Source organism: Pogona vitticeps, chromosome 1 (assembly GCF_051106095.1).
Source record: "Pogona vitticeps strain Pit_001003342236 chromosome 1, PviZW2.1, whole genome shotgun sequence".
In the NCBI taxonomy this organism is placed as follows: domain Eukaryota; kingdom Metazoa; phylum Chordata; class Lepidosauria; order Squamata; family Agamidae; genus Pogona; species Pogona vitticeps.
In genome coordinates this window covers 295,630,659-295,651,393 of record NC_135783.1, presented here as the reverse complement: position 1 = coordinate 295,651,393, position 20,735 = coordinate 295,630,659, and the positions used below count along the sequence as shown (strand labels likewise).

The following is a 20,735-nucleotide window of genomic DNA, read 5'->3' as shown; positions in this document are numbered from 1 at the left end:
GGGCTACTTTCTCTGCTAAGGATGAAGTTCGCAGCTTGGGTGTACTACTGAACCCAATGGCTGTCAATGGAACCTCAGATAGCATCTGTGGTCCATTCCGCCTACTTTGACCTAAGGCGGATTGCTGAGCTGTGTCCTTACCTTGACACCGAGTCGCTCACCATGTTGGTTCATGCAGTATTAGTCTCGAGAATAGACTACTGTAATGCTCTCTATGTGGGGCTGCCCATGAGGCTGTTACAGAAACTGGAGCCAACGTCCATGGCCCTGCAGCTCCAGAAGTCTCTATATACAGAAGTTGGCTGGACTAGCAGTTGAACTCAACTTCTATATTGGTTAGCATTTTCTACCAGACCCTGAAGGAGCAACCTAGGTTAGGATGTACCAACACCTTGCCATAATTCTTTACCCTCTAAGTTGATGCATCCATGAGGCAGAGTGAGGCAGCTAGCTTTGGCAGAAGAATGCCAGAAGTGGCTAATAGTGTTTTCCTCCAATTCTGGAGGGCTTCTGGTGCTGTTGCCTTGCTTCCCTTCTTTCTGTCTCATGGCACCAACCCCTCACCCCTCTCTTCCTTCTCTCTCCCATGCTTTCCTCTATCCCTTGTGTCTTGAGATTGCTTCCTCCTTTCCATTACACTTTGTGTAGTTCTCAGCCTACCATCTGAAAAATGGCATTAGCTGCCAACGCTGGTTTAAACAGAGAAGCAGTAGACAGGCTACTGCTGTAATGTAAGGAGGAAGGAGTAGGGAAGTAAAGCTGGAGGGGAACAGAGGTGACATGGTGAGAGGGGACAATCAAACTGTGGGGTAGGTACTAGCAGTACTCTATGGGCTACCTTAGTCTAAATAGGAAGACTGGCCTTTTTTTCAGTACAGCATTTCTTCTTATATTTGTAACACTTTTAATTCCATTGTGTGCCCCAGTGCTCTGCAAATGTGTTGGGTTACACCAGTGGTTCTTAACCTTTGTTACTCAGGTGTTTTTGAACTGTAACTCCCAGAAATCCCAGCCAGCACAGCTGATGGTGAAGGCTTCTGGGAGTTGCAGTCCAAAAACATCTGAGTAACAAAGGTTAAGAACCAGTGGGTTACACTACTCATCAGTTCCAGTGAACATGGCCACTTTTCTTTGGGGATGATGGGAGTTGTCATCCAACACATTTGAAGATCACCATATTGGGTAAGAATATATTCTACAATTGAATATTTTTATTTCTAGATGATTTATTCCTCCATTGTCTCCAAGGATCTGTTATGATATTTGTTATGATGGATTTAATACGGTTTAACCTGTGGATGTTGTCACATTGATATTTCTCTTCCTACTGAATTCTTGTTGATATTGTACACATTATATTTTATGCAATTGTGGATTCAAATAATCCCTAATAGTTTGCATAATGTAAAATAAATACAAAAAAAATTCGACAAACTAAGTATGGAATTGTAAGTTATAAATGTAAATCTGCAGTTCCTGGAAAGCCGGGGTGGGTAGATAGATGCAGGGAGATACTGAAGAGAATGCAACCTATGAAGATGAAAAAATCCAAAAGCAATCAGGCAGACCCAGTGGTACCATATTCCACACGTTTGCCAACACAGTTCCTGAACAGTGCTTCCTTTGAACTGTGGTTGATAATTTCAGGCACTTTTAACAAAGTCAAAGAATTCCAGCTTTAAGAGCCTATGCTTGGATGCACAAACTGGCAGGCAACGCTTTCCATTTTAAAAGCTTCAGGGACATGGCAGCTTCAATTAACAGTCCTGAAGAGCTAACAGTTACTCCAACAGAGGAGGTCAGTAAAATGAGTGGCCAGCTCAATGGGTGTGTGTGTGTGTGTGTGTGTGTGTGTGTGTGTGTGTGTGTGTGTGTGTTGTGTGTGTGTGTGTGTGTGTGTGTGTGTGTGTGTGTGTGTGTGTGTGTGTGTGTGTAGCCTGCATAATTAACTTTAAAGAGAATGCTTTAAGTGCTATTGGGTCATATATAAACAGCACACTTTGCTTTTTGCTTTGCTTTAGAGGATTTCTAGGAGTTGAAATTAGGAAATAGTTAAGTAAAAGCAGGTGGAGTCCTGTGAGAGCAAAGCAGGAAATAGCAGAGTGTCTGAATGCACTCAAAAGAATGTTCTGTGTCTCTTCCCCTCAGCCCTTGGGCAGCTGCAGTGACTAGTTATCCACCCACTCCTCCTCCGCTGTCCTTATCTCTTTCAGCCCCTTGAAGGCCACAAACACCATTGGCCTGAGTAATCCTCAGCAATTCTCAGCCAGGCCCTGGGAGTATTAGGAGGAAGCTGCCTGGAAGGCAGAAGAAACAGCAGACCCACCCACTGCATTAAGGGATGAATGAGTAAGAAACACCCTGTAAGCACCAGGATCTGTAGCTGAAAGAAATTGCCTCATGTGATGCTAGATCTGCAAAATAAAAACCTGAGCAAATCATACAATGTTTTGAATGTAGTGTTTTCAGTCTCACTTCTGAGGTAAAATATTTGGGAATATACATTTGGATCAGGGGAAATCCAACTTCTCTCACCATACAGGGTGATATGATGGCTATCCCTTACATTACTGTACAATGGTTGCAGATTCAGGAATAATCCCTGACCAAGAGATGATGGCTGTGACATTTATATTTCACCAGGAAGAGAAGAAGGTGGCAGACAATGGTTGCACAGAGAGGGAAGAAATATATGCAAACATACCCCTAGCCAGAGGAGGAGAAGATATCTGCAGCCCCTGCCCTTTCCACTGGAGGAGGAGGTGACACAGACACCCACCCACCCAACTGGCTCTGGACAGAGGCAGCTATTTCCTATATGCCTTGTTCCCTCTTTCTTCAGCATTTTGCTCCTTCCTTGGAGCTATTTCAGCTCAGCCCAAGGAAGAGGAGAAAGAAAGCAGAGGAAGCACTGACTGTAATGGCCACAGGAGTAAGGAACTTTGTCCAGCACTGAGTAGGAAATGCTGCCTCACTCTTCCATACACAAACATGGTTTTCAAAGGGGCTGAAATGTGGCACCCCTCACTTTCATCTGCAAAGATCAAAAATTCTTTTCAGAGCAAGTAATTATGGGAGGGATGTCCAACTACGTTTTCAGGTCACTCTTCCTACACTGCCTGCCTCTGAAGACCCGCAGAGACATTCAGAAGCAGTCCACCGAACGTGTTTTGCAAGAAAGCTCCTCCTAGGGTGTGGAGGGATGGCAGATTTGTTCAGCTCCCTGAGTTTAGCTGAGCTGCAAACAGATTGTCCAGTGGAATACAATTCTTCTATTTTGATCTCATTCATGCAGTCTCCTTTTCTTTGATCTTTGCCTTTTCTCTGTATGCCTTCTGTTATGTCACTGGCAGATCTGGTCTAACAGGACTTCACAAGTAGACATGTCAAGGTTGTTGTCAGCATGGATGAACTCTCACTGAATACTGTACCTGTGAAGAATAGGGAGCTTGTGCCTTCCTATCTAACTTTGCAGAGTATAATGAATTCCAAGTGTTACACGCATGCTGATTCCCGCCCCCCCCCCCCCAGCTTCTGCAATCTCTCTCCATCTGACAGCCACTTAGCTTAGCTGCTTTAATATTCATGTGTACTGGGTAGATTACTGCTAGACAGCCAGAGGCTTAAAGGTTTATGAGAAGTATAAATAATTATTTTCTTTTCTGTTCATTATTTTACACCTTGCAGAAAAGTTCAAAAAGTTTAATGCATTTATGTTTTAATTTATTATATTTGTATCTTTGGTTTTTTGTATTTTGTGTAAACCACCCAGAGTAGACATGTTCTAAATGGGCAGTATATAAGTCTAATAAAATAAATAAAATAATAAAAAGTTCAACTCCATATAGAATCATAGAACTATATAATAATGAAGATGGAAGGCACCTATAAGGCCATCAAGTCCAACCCCCTGCTCAATGCAGGAGTACCAGTCAAAGGGTATCTATCAGGTGCTTGTCTAAATTTCTCTTGAATGCCTCCATTGTTGAAGCACTCACCACCTCTCGAGGTAATTGGTTCTACTGCCATACTGCTCTAATAGTTAGGAAGTTTTTTTCTGATATTCAACTGAAATCTGGCTTCCTGTAACATAAGCTCATTGTTGCATGTCCTGCACTTTGGGCTGATAAAGAACAGATCCTGCCCCTCCTCTGTATGACAGCCTTTCAAGTATTGCAAATATTATATCATATCACCCCTCTTGTCATCTTTCCTCAGTTCTTTCAGCCTTTCCTTAAGCAGCTTGGTTTCCAGCCACCTGATCATCCTTGTTGCTCTCCTCTGAACTTGTTCCAATTTGTCAGCATTCTTCTTGAAGTGTGGTGTCCAGAACAGGACACAGTACTCAAGATGAGGCCTAACTAGTGTCGAAGAGAGGGGAAGTAGTACCTTGTGGGATTTTGAGAATATACTTTTATTAATGCAGCTCAAAATAGCATTTGCCTTTTTTGTAGCCACATCACGCTTGTGATCTAGGACAATTCCAAGATCCTTCTCGCTTGTTATATTGCTGAACCAGGTGTTCCCCATCTTGTAATTGTGTGTTTGGTTTCTTTTTCCCAGGTGCGGTACTTCTCGAAGGCTTTCACGGCTGGGATCTGATGGTTGTTGTGGGTTTTCCGGGCTCTTTGGCTGTGTTCTGAGAGTTGTTCTTCCTAACGTTTCGCCAGTCTCTGGCCGGCATCTTCAGAGGACAGGAGTCAGAACTCTGTCTGTGCTCTGGTGCAGTTTTGTTTGGATAGCTGAGTATTTATAGCTGTGGGATCAGCTTTTGTCCTTTTCAGGAGATGGGTGATTGCGTGGGTGTATTGTTGTGATAAGACAGAGAAATTAACTGTCACTGTGATTGATGGGTGTCATTACCTGGTCTTTTGTGTGCAGTGATCCTTGTAGCTGGGTAGAGTTCGTTGACCTTTTGCAGGCTGTATTTTTCAGTGCTGGGAGCCAGGGTTTGTTGAGTTTTAAACTTTCTTCTTTTTGGTTGAAGCTCTGCTGGGTTTTGTGGATTTCAATGGTTTCCCTGTGAAGTCTAACATAATGATTGCTGGTGTTGTCCACTACAGTGGTGCCTCGACTTACAACCATTTTGAGTTGCGACCAGCTCCGGCTGCAAAATTTTGCTTCGACTTGTGGCTGGAGTTTTGATTTGCGACAGCAAAAAGGCAGGGGGAAAGGCAGGGAATTCAAATTTGCTAACTGTTGGTAGGTGAAGAGGCTGCTTCTTTGTAGCTCTTTCACCCCAACAGTTTAGTGAGTGCTTCGGAGGAGGCTTCGGCTACCTGGAGTTACTTTCTGTTCCTGAGTAAGTGCATTTACTTTGTTTTGCAGAGTGGGTTTGGGTTTGGGGGGGGCTATGTTTCTGTGCTGTGATGTTTTTTGTGTTTTGGTGGTTTTTCCCCCCAGCCCCATTGCATTGGGGCTGGCTGTGTGTGGGTTTTTTTTCCCCCAGCCCCATGGCGTTCCACTGGGGCTAATTGTGTGTGTAGATTTTGTGGGTTTTTCCCCAGCCCCATGGCACTCCGCTGGGGCTGGCTGTGGGTTTTTTTGTGTGTGTGTGTGTTTGTTTTTTGCCCCCAGTGCATTCTTATGGGGCTTGCAGTGTTTTTTTTATTTTTTGGTATTTTTTCCCTTCTGGAACGGATTAATCATGTTCCAGTGCATTTCAATGGGAAATTGTGCTTCGACTTATGAACATTTTGAGTTACGCCCATCTTTTGGATTATGGTTGTAAGTTGAGGCACCACTGTACTTCTGTCTTCTGAAATAGAATTTCATGTCCAGCTTGTTTTAGGGCATGTTCAGCTACTGCCAATTTTTCCAGTTGTTTTAATCTGCAGTGTCTCTCTTGATTCTGGTGTGGATGCTGCAATTTGTGGTTCCAATATATACCTGGCCACAACTGCAAGGTATCCAGTATACTCCTGCAGTGGTGAGGGGGTCCCTTTTGTCCTTTGCTGACCACAACATTTGTTGTATTTTTTGGTGGGCTTGAATACTGTTTGTTGGTTGTGTTTTTTCAATGGTTTCCCCATGTGGTCTGTGACCCCTTTGATGCATGGCACAAATACTTTATTTGTGGGTGGCTGCTTTTCCTCTTCAGTTTGGTGTTGTTTTCTTGGTTTGATGGCTCTTGTGATTTCATTTTTGGAGTAGCCATTTGCCTGTAGGGCCCAATTCAGATGGTTGAGTTTGGTGCTGAGAAATTTAGCCTCACAGTTCCGATTTGCATGGTCTACCAGTGTTTTGATTATGCCTCTTTTTTGCTGTGGGTGGTGGTTGGAGTTTTTGTGTAGGTACCGGTCCGTGTGGGTGGGTTTTCTGTAGACCTTGTGTCCCAGTGGGAGGTCAGTTTTGCGTACGACCATGACATCTAAGAACGGGAGTTGGCCCTCTATTTCTTTTTCTATGGTAAATTGTATGTTTGGGTGGATGCTGTTGAGATGGTTTAGAAATTCTTCCAGTTTTTCTTCAGCATGGTTCTAAATTGTGAAGGTGTCATCCACATATCGGAATGAGACTGTGGATGCGAAGGGTGCCGAAGCCAGGGCCTGTTTTTCGAAATGTTCCATGTAGAAGCTTGCTTCTACATGGGATTCCCCATGGCCACTCCATCTGTTTGTTCATAGAACTCATTATCCCACTGAAAATAGCTGGTTGTTAAGCAGTGTTGGAAAAGGCCCTTGATGTCTTCTGGAAAGATCTGCTGGATGAGTCCAGGGTGTCCTTTATCGGTACCTTGGTGAATAGGGATACTGTGTCAAAGTCTTTCCCCGGGGTTGAGTGCTGATCTTATGAAATGGCCTGAGTCTTTGATGTAGGATGAGGTTTGTCCAATGTGGGTCTGTAGGAGGATGGCTAGGTATTTTGCTAAGTCATATGTCGGGGAGCCGATGGCACTTACAATGGGCCTGAATGGGATAGAGTCTTTGTGGATTTTGGCAGTCCATATAGTCTTGGTGGGAGAGCTTCTGTCTTGCAGATTCGTTGAAGGAGGTTGGGGTGCAGGGAGGAACTCCTGATCAGCATGTTAGTTTGTTTAGTGATTTTGTTAGTTGGGTCCTGTTTTCTATAGGTGGTGGGGTCTAGAGTTTCCCTGATTTTGTCCTTTTATTCTTCTGTTTCCATGATTACTGTGGCGTTGCCTTTGTCTGCTGGCAGAATGATGGTGTCCGGATCTGAGTTTAGGGACTTGATACACTGTTTCCCCAAAAATAAGCCCTAGTACATTTTTTCAGGATGCTCATAATATAAGCCCTGCCCCCAAAATAAGCCACAGTTAAGTCAAACCCCGCCCTCCACCATTGGGCAGCAACCAGAAGATGACATGAATGTATTTGAATAAATGTAGATTGCTGTACATGAAAAAATAAAACATCCCCTGAAAATAAGCCCTAATGCGTTTTTTGGAGCAAAAATCAATATAAGACCGTCTTATTTTGGGGGAAACACGGTAGCATTTATCTCCTTTCTTGTACTTTGCATTTATCTCTCTTGAATTTCATTCTGTTGTTTTCAGCCCAGTGCTCAATCCTATCCAGATAATTTTGAATTTTGTTTATGTCTTCCAGGGTATTAGCTATTCCATCCAATTTTATGTCATCTGCAAATCTGATTAGCATTCCCTGTGTCCCCTGATCCAGGTCATTAATAAAAATATTGAATAGCACTTGGCCCAAGACTGAGCCCTGGAGTACCCCACTTGTTTCCTCTTTCCAGTTTGAGGAGCCGCCATTAATCATCACCCTCTGTATATGATTCTGTAGCCAACTCTATATCCACCTGATAGTTGTTATATCCAGCTCACAATTAGTTAGCTTGCTAATCAAAATATAATGGGATACTTTGTCAAAAATCATGCTGAAGTCAAATATACTATGTCTACAGTGGTTACCCAAACAAAAAAATGAGTTCAGATTAGTCTGGCAGGATTTCTTCTTGACAAATCTGTGTTGGCTTCTAATTATTATATAGGGTGGTGATCTATTCCCTTTTAAATGAGTGCAGAGCAGTTAAGAGTTCTCAGTATATGAATGGATGAGATGACAGTTGCTGTTTATAATTTGTTCTGAAGACATCGGAAATTGTTTTAGGCCCAAGTAGATGCGAGTATGCTTTAATAAAAGAGACATCCCTAAATTAAATATCTCTCTTTTATGTTTTTCATACAGTACATGGAGAGGAGGGATGATACAAATAGAAGATCTGATGTTCTCTTGAGAGATCTTGTGAGGATTAATGACTCCCGCAAGGGCAAAGCAGGAAAGCAGGACCATTATCAGCTCTGAAGAAATGCAGCTTTGTCAGACTTGGCCTCTTGTCCAGCTTCTCACATCCAGCAGCTGATTGCATGGGGAAGTTTTGACTGTGGTTTTGGTGCATATCTTTCCTGGAGTATGTGAACTGGGAGGCAAGTAGTTCCTGTACACAACTCCCACCTATAAACAGAAATGGAAAAAGGCAGCATCTGGATAGAACAACCAGAAGAATGATGATAAGGTCTACCTTGTATGCACGTTTAAAAATTAGAAACGTTAGATAAGTTATTAAATATCTCTTTCAGCAGTCAACCTGTCTTCTTATGTTCTTTCTCTCTCTGTGTGTGTATGTGTGTGTGAAGTCAAACATGGCAAAGAAAGCTAACCTAGAGCATTTTCTAGTAATAATAAAATATTTGATCTGTATGTATTCTCAAAGGCTTTCATGGCCCAGATCTGATGGTTGTTGTGGGTTTTCCAGGCTGTTTGACTGTGTTCTGGAGGTTTTTCTTTCTAACGTTTCCCCAGTCTCTGTGGCCGGCATCTTCAGAGGACAGGAGTTAGTACTCTGCCTGTGTCCTGTGTCTTTGAAGGAAACAGCACCTTCTGTTTTCCACTAATTTCTAAACTTGTCCTCATTTTCTCTTGCATTTTTCCTGGAAATCAGATGACAGTGTGACATTTGTGGGTGTTTAGAATAAAACTAATGGCAAAAACAAAAACCAGCCATCTCACGAGACATCACCAGAGGCCCATGTGTGTGGCAAAATGTCATTTGTGGTTTATTAATATGAAGCAGCAATATACACAGGCATTGCATGCTTCTCCTCTGCTTATTTTATGCAGAAAATCATCCTGTAATATATATATGGGTGAAAATATGGTCCAAGGAGACCAGGTAATCTGTGTGACTAAGCAATGTGGTCAATTTGCTTAAGATGGAAAACTTGTATAAGCACTTATTTAGCTTTAGAAAAAGATGCCAGAAATACTGGCCAGAGTCCTGTTGATTCTCTGCACAGGTGTGATCTTACTTCTTCCTTGAATTTATGCTACCTGTGGTCAGGCTCAGCAATTAATGGTACATCTTTCAAGGGAGATATGTTGTCACGTTGTGTTATCTGGCTCTGTATTCTCTTGCTATTCTTCTAGCTGGTCCCTTTCTACTTCTGTTTAGGGATGGATGACAAATTTGCTGGGTTTTTATTTCAACATGGAAATACCCATTTGATATGTTCTGAAACTGATAATAAAATGGAACTCATACTGGTAACTCATAAACTGCCAAGACTTGTGATGTATTTTTGAGAGTTCACACAATAGTTTGCAATTCATTTATAGGAAACTTGGTAAAAATGACTACAATTCTGGAGTGTGCCAAAACTCATTTTTATTAATGGAGAAATAAATACAGTGGGCAAAACTCTGCTGAATAAGTTATCCCTGCATAAGAGTAATACCATCACCAGCAAGGGAGACTGCTGAAATTAAGGTTCCTCCTTTGATCTCCTGGATCGTCTACAAATTACTCTCAATCAGTCTCCTTGTGGAAGAGTCCAGCAAATTCCAGGTTCTAAGTACAAAATCTTTAATTACCATCAGTCTTCCACTCCCAGATGATATTACTTGCAGCAGCAAATTACTGGTAATAAAAGAGTTGCTACTGTGATACTAGGAGTTGCTTCTGTTTGCTGCAATAAGATTGAGTGCAGGTGAATTGTGGGCAAGTTGGCTTAGCAGCAACTCTTTAATTACCATTAATCTTCCCCTACTAGTAACATCATTGCTGTTACACAGGGCTAATGTATTCAACAGGAGTTTGGCAATAAAAAATGTCATGTGTATGTATGTGTGTATGTATGTGTGTATGTGTTTGAAATATTAAAAATACAAATGAGTTTTCAGGGGTAAGATTCTCATAAAAAGATGCTGGCTAAAGACAGATCAAGAATACAGGAATAGGACTGATAGGAGACACTTATTGGTGCATCTGTGCATTGTCTTCTTTTTCTGGGTGGTCTGTTAAGTGGCTTGATGGTTGCACCTGGTGCATGAAATAGCAAATCATACAGCTGGAATCTGGAATTTTCTGCAGTCCTCTCTGGGACGCCATTCCTAGCTCCCTGGAGTCCTCTCAGAATTCCTTGTGGTTGTGTCTGGGACATAGTGCCTAGTCTCTATTCCCACTGTGCTTCCTTTATTTCCAGTATCTACAATTGCGGATGAGACTGGTACTCTATTGTTTCTCCAGTCTTTAAATGAGTACTGAAGAAGGGGATGTGGCTTACAGTTTACATTTAGGTTACTGTAGAATAATTACAATATGACTTAACTTTCGAGAACAAAAATTCGCTTGCTATTGCATAGAAGATGTTAACCAAGAGTCTATTAAAGACCGCAACAACCTTGCTTGCAAAAATATCTCAGATTGTGTTTGTGCACTGGGTGAGTTTGCTTTGTGTGTATCCTGACTTTCAACAGATGTTTGAATGCAACGGCTGAGAAAGGGTGGGAAATAAGAAAGCTACTCCTTGAATCTTTGCCCTCTTCCGAGCAGGGACTCTCACATAGACAGAATGGAAGATATGCATGAGCAGCTCAGTGCATCTGACCCTGTGACCTCTTAGTCCCTTATTCCAGGAAACGTATTCTTCCATTGCTAAGCTTTTTCAAAAACTTGTTTGTATTTACCAGTCTCCTCCTGAGATTCCCTTGTCTTTTCTTCAATGATCCTCTGTTGAGACTTTATGGGAACACCACTATTTATGGATCAACACTGAGACAAGCGTTGCAACAAACCTTTAATTAAATGTTTATGAAGCCTCCCACAGTTCTTCCAGAGGAAAAGCAAGCAAACATGCTTGGGTAATATGGGTGATGAAGGAGGTACCCATGTTAGTTTATGCAACAAAATCTTCAAGAGTCTGGAGGTACATAAAGCAGTAATAAGTTTGATTTCTAGAATATAGCCAGCTTCTTTAGATACATCCAGGAAAGTTTATGTCAAATAAAACTTGTTTTTGTGTAATGCAGACCCAGTCACACATCTGCCTGAGATCTGTGGTTGAGAGAAATATAATGTTGCATTAATGCTGTTTAAATTACCTGAGCCATTCTCAACCCATTATAACACAAAAGGTTTCATATGAACCTAAGCCATTCAAATCTCTGTTTTGCTATTTCAGCAATTTAAAAAATCTGCGAAATGAATGGCTGAGAAAACAACATTTGTTTAAGACACAAAGGGTATTATTAATATTACATGTCTTCCAAGAGGTTGACATATTCTTGTTCTTACTTTTTCTGTTGCACATTCAACAGGAATATATATATATATATAGTATATATATGTTCTATGAATTTTGAGGATTTCAGTGGGTGCCTATTATATTCTTAACAAAGCCTTCTGATGTGGAACCAACTCTGCTAAAGCCCAGCATGCTACCAGACATCATACCCTCTACTCCACCATAGATGGCACATTTTTATAATTACTAGAAGAGTTTAAACAACAACAATAACATTGGGATCAGAGAGCCTGGACCACAACCACAGCAGGTATATGGTACTTGAGAGATTCCACAACCCATTATTAAATTGGGGAATGGGGGTGCGGAATCTTTGGCTTGGGCTCCTTTGTGGGAAAGAATGCTAGAAGGCAGGAAAGATTAGCCCAGCCTACTCAACATGAGAGGCCCAAAGTAGCTCGAGACAGGTTAATCCTCAGCTTAGATTTATCAGTGGTTGGCCACAGTAAATATCTAGACCTCTGCTGGTGGCGTAGAACACATGATCCCCTATCTAGTCCTTCCTTTTATGGTGTACATGACTCAACCATGTAAGTTCCACCATTTATATGACAGCAACTATTCTTGAAGACACTTAAGATTATGTTCACAAACGTTATTCTATATTTTGCTTGGGACAAAATGAAGTTTTGAATGTATTCACATATGCTTTTAAGCTCCCTGTCAGTGTTGTTAACTCCAGCCTGAGAGAATAGTACTTGCATGTGTGTAGAAAATTTCTGGATGTTAGAGCTGAACATTTAACCCATGTGTAGGTGCATACAGTGGACCCTTGACTTACAGACGGCTTGACTTACAGACTTTTTGAGTTACAGACTTCTCTGGCCGCAAAATTTAGGTTTGACTTGCAGACTGAGATTTGACTTACAGACCAGAAAAAAACCAAAATGGAACAAAAACGGCCTGTTACGGGATTAATCGGTTTTCAATGCACTGTAGGTCAATGGAGACTTGACTTACAGACTTTTTGACTTGAGAACCGCCTTCCAATATGGATTAAGTTCTCAAGTCAAGACCCCACTGTATAATTTGTTATGGCACACAGAAAGACTACAAGCATCTACGTATATAGATCTACTGTTAGTAAACAGCGGAACCCACTGAAATCAGGGAGACTTAAAATTCCTTGTCCCATGAACTAATTCTGTATCCACCACAATCTCTTAAATAAAAGAAGGGAACAAAAGCAAGCTGCAAGCCAGGGAGTGTGTGTGTGTGTGTTGGGGGGGGGGAGGGCATGAGTGCACCAAGTGGAATGTCAAGAGTTAATCCCTGGTATATTACACTGGAGGCTAAATTCATGTTGTCAGAGAAACAGTTCATGTAAGATTTATGTGCTTCCCCACTTCTGAACTTTAAGGTAAACCTCAGCCAGGGACTCTTGCATTCCTCATAAACCCCTAGCACAACCCACTTCTGCTATTCCAAACTGCCTTCTCGTTATTCAATAGCACATTTTTCCACAGCGCCTTGCTCTTGTTTATACATGCTTACTAAAGTACTGCTTTTTTTTTAGCCCTACAGTAAAAACACCTGTATTTTATTAAGATTTGGAAATTGTGTTACACCTCCTCATTTTTCCTGCCTTTGGATTAACCCTTTAAGTAGTCTGCTTTGTGATGCAGTAAAACAAAACAGGAGCCTTGTGGTGCCTTAAAGACCAGCACATGTTCTTTTGCATAAGCTTATGTGGATCGCAGCCGATGACCTCCTCAAATGTATCCCCCCCCCCCTCGACAAAAGTTTATGCCAGATAAAAAAATGTTAATCCTTAAAGAACTCTTTGTTGGTTTTGCTAAAACAGAGTGCAGACTAACACAGCTACCCCTCTGGAAATTCCTATTTTCTTCTGAATCCAAGGAAATAATTCTCAAAAGACATTTTGGTGGTTGGAGAATACATCTTCGAAGAAAACAAGATGGGCTCCTTGTATCTTGACTTGCTTAGTGTGTTAGAATATGACAGTGGGAGTAAAAAGAATGTGCCATACTGTATATCCCTTTGCCTAGTAGTGGAAAGGCTACTCTATACCTTCTTTGTTTCTAGGAAATTGCTCCTGCCAAAGCAGCAAAGACAAGCAGGTGCAACTCCTGTGCAGATGCATCTGTAGTGCTGGATTGCAGGAATACTGGAAAAAAAATCCTTCAAGGTACAATGTGTCAGAGATGCAAATACATCAGGAAGCTCTCACTCCCACTTTCTTGACAGCTCAATGGATGTTGGTGACTGAAAATATAAATCTTAGTGATTTGAATGTTTCATTAACTTTACCATAGTAATATCAGAATGACAGGGTACAATTGGCCTTGGATTACTGGCAGTTGTTCCTCTCCCTCTCTGCTGTAATAACTGTCTTCAGGCTAACTAGCCCAGATTATGGAGTTAGTGACATTTAAGGAATAAATCACCACCGTTTACAAGTTTCTAGGCAACATTCTTCTGCAGGCATTCTACCTAAACAAACAAACAAACAAACAAACTGCAGTGGCATTATAAACTTCGTGATTTATACCAATCTGCAGAGAGCTCAGTAATAAGGTGTGCCTTAAAAATCTGCCTATGTAAATACTATGAATGTGAAGGAAAAATACCTCTGTTTCACTGTATTACACTTGAAAATGTGAGCGAAGAGAAGTTTCAAGAATTCACTCTGACTGCTGTCTTTGTGTACTCCATTGACTTTGAAAATGTAAAGGATTTCCATTTTTATTTTTTCCACTGTAAAGCAAAAAAGCAAAGTGTGCTGCTTATATACCGTCCCACAGTGCTTTAAGCAATCTCTGGGTGGTTTACAATTTAATTATGGAGACTCTACATTCCCCCACCCCCAGCAAGCTAGGCACTCAGAAGGATGGAAAGCTGAGTCAACCTTGAGCCAGCTGCCTCAGATAAGGATCAAACTCAGGCCATGAGTAGAGTCTTCACTACAGTATTGCAGTTTAACCACCGTGCCATGAAGCTCCTTTGTATTTTGTGATATTGTGCTAATTTTGTCTTAGTACTTCCCATAAAAAGCAATATGGTAGATACTGAAGCAAATGTTGTCATAAATGGACAACTTTCAATAATATAATTAATGAGAATAATTAAGGAAATAGTAGTGGGGTGAGAGGATAAGATGATGACAGAGACCCACTTCACAAAACTACAATATTGGCAGACAAGTCAGTTGCCTGAAATGAGCCAGTGCAGGCTGGCCACATGGATATCCGAGAAACAAAGCATCAACGTATAATACTTAAACTAGTAAGCCACAACCAAACTAAATAATACCACATAAAAGCAAACTACCATGCAGTTATGATATAAACACTATAATGAAGATAATTCAGTTAGTAAAGTCCTCCTTAGGAAACTAAGGAGCAAAAGAACTGAAGAAATCTATTAAAACCTTTCTCTTAGAAAAAACAAGAGAAACAGGAATCTGGCACAAAGGACAGGTCTCTACTCCTCTGATTGGATCACACCCAGGGTATTAGGGATACATCCTTTCTCTCCTAGTTGTGCTGCCAAGAGAAAGTTGGTTTCACCCATTCAGAATCCTGATATAAAAATTAATCGGGCCAGAATCCAAAGCAGTGCATGACTGGTCCCACATGTCCAGTGGAATTAAATTGCAGCCTTCTGCTCTGCCTGCCAAACCATTTCTGAGACTGAGGGACTTCCAAAAGCAGACTGTGATTTGGCACCAGAGGTAGTCTGCTGTTCAAAGAAATGAGTCCAAAAATCCCACTGAGGAGGTCTAAGCCCTTGGGTGTGCCTAAAGTAGCTCTTAGATTTTGGCCTCCATTATTTACTTAACTAGTGCATTTTTTTGTGCTGTATAAAAATAACGTCATAAAGCACAGGATAAAAAGAATGTCCTGCCAAGAAGCTCACAATCTTAAATTGCAAAACGAACATAAACAGGGCATGCCACACCCAAAATGAGCAAAACCAGCTTTGATGAGTTTTACCAGGTAGGAAATGATCATGCAGTTGATGGTACCAGAGTTTAAAGAGATGTTTAAAGTCCTGGAACTAAGTGTCTTCTTTTAGTGTCATTTGTACACATATGTCTGGAAGTTTGTATACATGTAAACAACCTTCCAAAGTACTTCAGTGTAACTTCATGGAAACATGACTTGTACTTACAGACATACACTGGTTCTCAAAGCTGTAATTTGCATTTGCTTATAAACTGTGGTTTGGAGCCATTACATATCAGGGTTATAGAATGTGCACAAATTAAGGATATCACATGGCATCACCACTAATATACATATAAATGTAAGCAGTCCCCACTCATGAAGCATGCAGAGCCTTGTTATTATGATGAGTAAACTGCAATGATTCGCCTCTTATTTATATAGCCACCCAAACAGGCCATTTTTCCCCTACTGTCATCCCATCAGATAGCGCAGCAAGGGACATAAGAAACTAGTAGTTGACATATGCTTGAAAATGGGCTCATAATCATTCTTCATAGGTGGCCTGGCCCTTTGCATTATGACGCGACTATAATGTAGGGTTTGCAAATTTCTGCTGTTGTGGTTACTGAGCCATGTGGCATTCTTTTTCACTAAGGTTAGAGGGAGAAGTGGAACAATTTAGGCCTCCGGACCATACCAGAGCTCTAAACAAGCCTCTTCTCACTTCTGGAATTATTTCAGGTACAGATGATTCTCTTGTCAAGCTTTGAGGAGGTAAGGGCTATTGTAGTAGCTCGTTTTACTCTATTGTGTAGTACCACTTTGAATGGTACATTTTCAGATATCAGCTAAAAGGACTAAGCCTCTGGGGATGTTTTAGCGAGTTGTTAGCTATGGAAGATAATATGAAGAATAAATGCAACCAGTCTTTTTGCCTCTTATTTTCCAATTGCTTACCACTGCTATACTTATTTTATGTATTTATGTCCTACTTCCCATAACATCGGCTTGGTTTTAGAAAATTTTCCTCTGTTAATAAATGCTGATATTTTTCACCATCACCTCCAATGAAATGTGATGTGGTTTTGTTTAACTAGATGGAAGAACAAGCATCTTGACACATACTAATGAGAAGCCAGGTTTAGCTTCTTCCAAAGATGCTGGCACAAACATGATTTCTGCCAGTTAAAATGGAAAAAAAATCTCTCATAATGGCTAGGAAGTGGGCAAGATAACTTTTTGTCAAGACCAGAGAAATCATTTAAAAGCTGGGTCTTTTGAAAATGAGATTAAGTTTTTTTAAAAAATATCTGTAAGCGGACTGCAAACAATAACAGAGGAAACAGAGATGTTGCAAAGTACAGAAAATATGCCCATATATTTGCACCCTAAATGATGGAACTTAACAACAATTGCAACCATCCATTACTTGTGTCCCTTGGGTATAAAGGCTACACTGGCCACTAACTTCAAGAAAATTCATTGGGATTTTAGAAAATGAGCATTACTCATTGCAATATCGACAAGAATTAAACAGGATACAACTAAAAACAGCAGAATAAAAAGCCACAGATTTCTGTCCAGATCATTTTAGAGAATAGAAGGAAATATTTGCTTCAGCTAGCCAACGTGCTGAGAAGCACGCTGTTTATTATTTGCCACAACAGTCTCTTGCACCCAAGTGGAACTAGGGCAGAAAAGATGCTTTCAGCTGGTGCATGAAAGTTCTTATGGGAAACACATTCCCTTAGTTATTCACACTGAATTATGTTCACTGTGTTCACTGGAGTCCCACCCATTCCCATGTCCTCCCCTAAACATGACTGGGATTACAACCTCAGTTTCTACTGTTGGTCCCAATCCTCCTCTTCCCATTTCTTCACCAGTTCAACTGTGTCTAAAAACATTTTCTGAGTCAGGCTTGAGATAGCATCTGCCTCTGAGGGAAACATGGAGAATATTCTGACACGTCTATCACTCTGGTGACCTACTCTCCTTCATAATTACATAATGGAAGGTGAGATCTATTGTAGTCACCTAGAAGTGGTTTGAATGGACCTGATGCTCCTTGGAGCTAGCTGAGTATAGGGAATGTGGATAGGCCCTATTTGGGTTCAAACTCAAAGAAGGGGTAAAGCTAGAACACTGTCACCCTTGGCCAGCAACTGCAGGATGGAAACAAGGTAGAAATAGTGCAGAGCTTGTATGAGATACATTACAAGTGACACAATTGCTTTTTTTGTAACAAGTATATGGTAATATTTTAAAAATTGTGCAGTGAATGGATATTATATTAATTATTTTGTATATGCCCAGTAATGTTTTGTGTTACAATAAAAGCAACTTGGGCTGAATTTTTCCAGGTTTTACACTATCCTCTCATTGGGTCATTTTTTAAAAACAAAAGTAGCAAAATAGTAACAAGGCATTGAGTCCCCCTCCTTCCCCCATCAGCAAGAGTTGTAGCAATTAATTACATTTTGGGGCTTTGTAACGAGGTCCATAATGAATTACTGGGAACTGAATCAGGCTTGAGAAAGCATCTGCCTCTGAGGGAAACGTGTGTGGACATATTCAGGTGTCGCCAGGGCAATGACAGTGCCCTGTTGGTTGATTATTCCACTCTGGAGGCACCATTGGATTACTTTTGACACAAAAATTATTACTTTTAAAAGTAATTTTCCAGTCTCCAGAAAGTGTGAGTTTGCACAGTCGTCACCCCTAGTGTACAGCACCCCATTCTGCCCTTGCTACTACTGACTTTGCCTTTCTTGTGAGAGCGCTGAAGAGAGAATTAGAAGCACTAGAAACAGTATGTTCCAGGAACATTCCCAGAGGTGCCACAACCCTATCTAGGCAGCTGAAGGGCCAAAAAGCAGCCACATTCATGAGCCTTAAGCCAGTAGGTCCATGAGGTCTCTTGACAGCAACTACATCTCAAAGGGGAAATCTCATATCCTTGGCCTCAAAACTCTCCTCCAACTAACTGTATAAAAAAACCCAGAACTACTTTCATATTACTCCTCTGTGACATGAACATGCTTCACTTTAGCAATCTTGTACTTAAATTCTTCTCAAATATAATATATTGTGGTGGCATCTGCGTCTGAGAACATGGTGACTGCTGAAGAAAACATGGTAACTGCTCAGACCCTTCTAGAATGACAGGTTACTTATCTGCAATTGTAGTTCTTCGAGTGGATCTCTGTGATTCACACTGTGGGAAATCAGAGCATGCGCGGAGCCTCATTAGAATATTCTAGAGCTTATGCTTCCCCCTGTCACACCCTATTTGCTTTATGCGGCACTTGATCTAACTGAAGGGAGAACCCTGGTGCCAAGGTACATATACCAAGGGGGAGGGGTCTGCACTAATGTATCTTTTTTGCTACCGCAGAAGCTCTAGAATATTCCGATGAGGCTCCGTGCATGCATGTATTACCCACAGTGTGATTCACAGAGGCCACGAGGAAGAGCTCTGGTTACCTCCTCTCGTCCTAACTACATAGTGGAAAGTGAAATGTAGGGATTCTCCAGTTCTGTGACAAAATATGTAGGGTTAGAAGTGGTCTGCGGAAAATACTGTAAATGAGCTGTTGTCTAATCTACACTTAAAGATCAAAGAATAAAAGCAAATATAATCTTTTTAAAAAGTCTTCTTATTCCTCTGATGCTAAGGCATTAGCAGATACAAACAAAACAAAACAAAACATAAAATAGGCACATTTGGACTTACTATTGAATAGGGGTTATTTGTGACAGGAAATGCAGCTGTGTGGCTAATAGGACTGACTTTCTCTTGGCTTCCTTCTTCCTTCAAAATTCTTGTTTACTGCTCAGGATCTTACACACACACACACACACACACACACACACACACACACACACACACACACACACACACACACACACACACACACACACACACACACACACACACACACACACACACACACACACAGACATAAGAGAAAAAAAAGGAAAAATAGAAAAAATAGCAATTTTCCAGGAAAAAATGGTCTGAGGAGAAAGTAAAGCAGTAAATCTTATGAAGAATCAGGGCTACAGAACTAAATATTCCTTCCAAGCTCCTTACTCACGTCACATCTCCCCCTGCTTTGTTCAAAACATATGTCTAGCAGATCCCTCTTTCCCCTGAGGGGAGAGGAAGCATATGAATCATATTTTGAGCATTTAACTCTGGAATTCCTGTCAGGAAAACTCACTCCTTCAAGGAAAAAAAAAAAGGAGATCCTCATATTTTGTACTTCCTTCAGTGCTGTTACTGGTTTATTTGTTCAGGAGCAAAAGCAGAGAAAGCAGGGATTGCCATAGTCACTGAATCCTGCTACAAAGTGTGAATGGAAATAGAACCAAATAGGATGGATGGTGGTGGTGGTGGTGGGGTCATTCTTTCAGGGGAGTTGTTGCAAGGAGCTGCAAATAGTTTTTTTGGGGGGGGGTTGGGAAATGGAAGACTCATTTTTATATGCATTTTCCCCCTGGTCATATGTCTGTAAGATCCACTAAGCATAAGCCAGCTTTCCATGGGATTTTCAATACATTAACAGGGCTGTTTTTCTGGCGCTTATTACTGGCCAGCTTCATCAAACAAATTATGGTAGGGAGTGGGCATTGCAAGCGGGAAGTCTGGGTTGAGAAGCAATAATCTACTTAATGGGCTAGTAGGAATATAGAAGAAAGTATGATTTTAAGATTGAAAAGTTGCCTTGCATCCTAGTTTTAAGAAGACAAGATTTAAATCAAATAATTTTTAAAAAAGGAAATAATCAGATTTACCCCTAGTTGATGCTGTTATTTGTGCTTGAGGCTACTGGAATGCAACTGTTCTCAACTTACTGCATGTGGCATGCGCTTTGCTATGTAACATGGGAATACAGATGATGTTACATGTGGTATTTTGATGCTGACTGACCCACATGTTTTTACTGATTTTATATTCATATACTGTATAATGTACTGGAAAAATGGAACCAAACTTGATTTGACTTGAATCAGTCTTTTTTGCCTGGCTGATTAATGCAGTATGTCCATCTTTTTAAAAAGTGTGTAACTGAAGTCTTAGATTCAAGAAATGAACACAAATAATGGAAAAACCTGCTCTTGGTAGAACATCAATGACAAAAAAGAAATTATATTTTTTCAGGCCTGTATACTCTTTTAATGAAAATGCAATGAATAAGACAAGATCATCTCTATTTTTAAATTGGCTCAGAATGTATTTTTTAATGCACCATCTA

General features: G+C 40.8%; 1 protein-coding gene and 2 long non-coding RNA genes across 9 annotated transcripts in view; 1 reads left to right on the top strand and 2 right to left on the bottom strand.

Moving 5' to 3' along the window:
• Window positions 1-20,735, bottom strand: part of RAD51B (RAD51 paralog B) — a 473,685-nt gene that overhangs the window by 14,454 nt on the left and 438,496 nt on the right. For 4 of the 7 annotated variants that reach the window (XR_012082526.2, XR_012082525.2, XR_012082524.2 and 1 more), the window contains one exon: window positions 8,172-8,435. The exons of 2 other annotated variants lie outside the window; for them this stretch is intronic. Coding sequence is in view for 1 of the 5 variants with exons in the window: in XM_078390499.1 (XP_078246625.1) it covers window positions 11,234-11,313 (80 nt within the window). In the remaining 4 variants the exon portion in view is untranslated. One more of the 7 variants, XM_078390499.1, reaches the window with a different exon arrangement.
• Window positions 1,684-8,567, top strand: LOC140703162 (uncharacterized). The gene is made up of 2 exons (XR_012082528.2): window positions 1,684-1,798; window positions 8,169-8,567. It is a non-coding gene; the product is annotated as an uncharacterized LOC140703162 (long non-coding RNA).
• Window positions 12,386-19,200, bottom strand: LOC144588193 (uncharacterized). Its single transcript, XR_013543600.1, has 2 exons — window positions 14,155-19,200; window positions 12,386-14,017 (listed from the first exon to the last, which is right to left on the bottom strand). It is a non-coding gene; the product is annotated as an uncharacterized LOC144588193 (long non-coding RNA).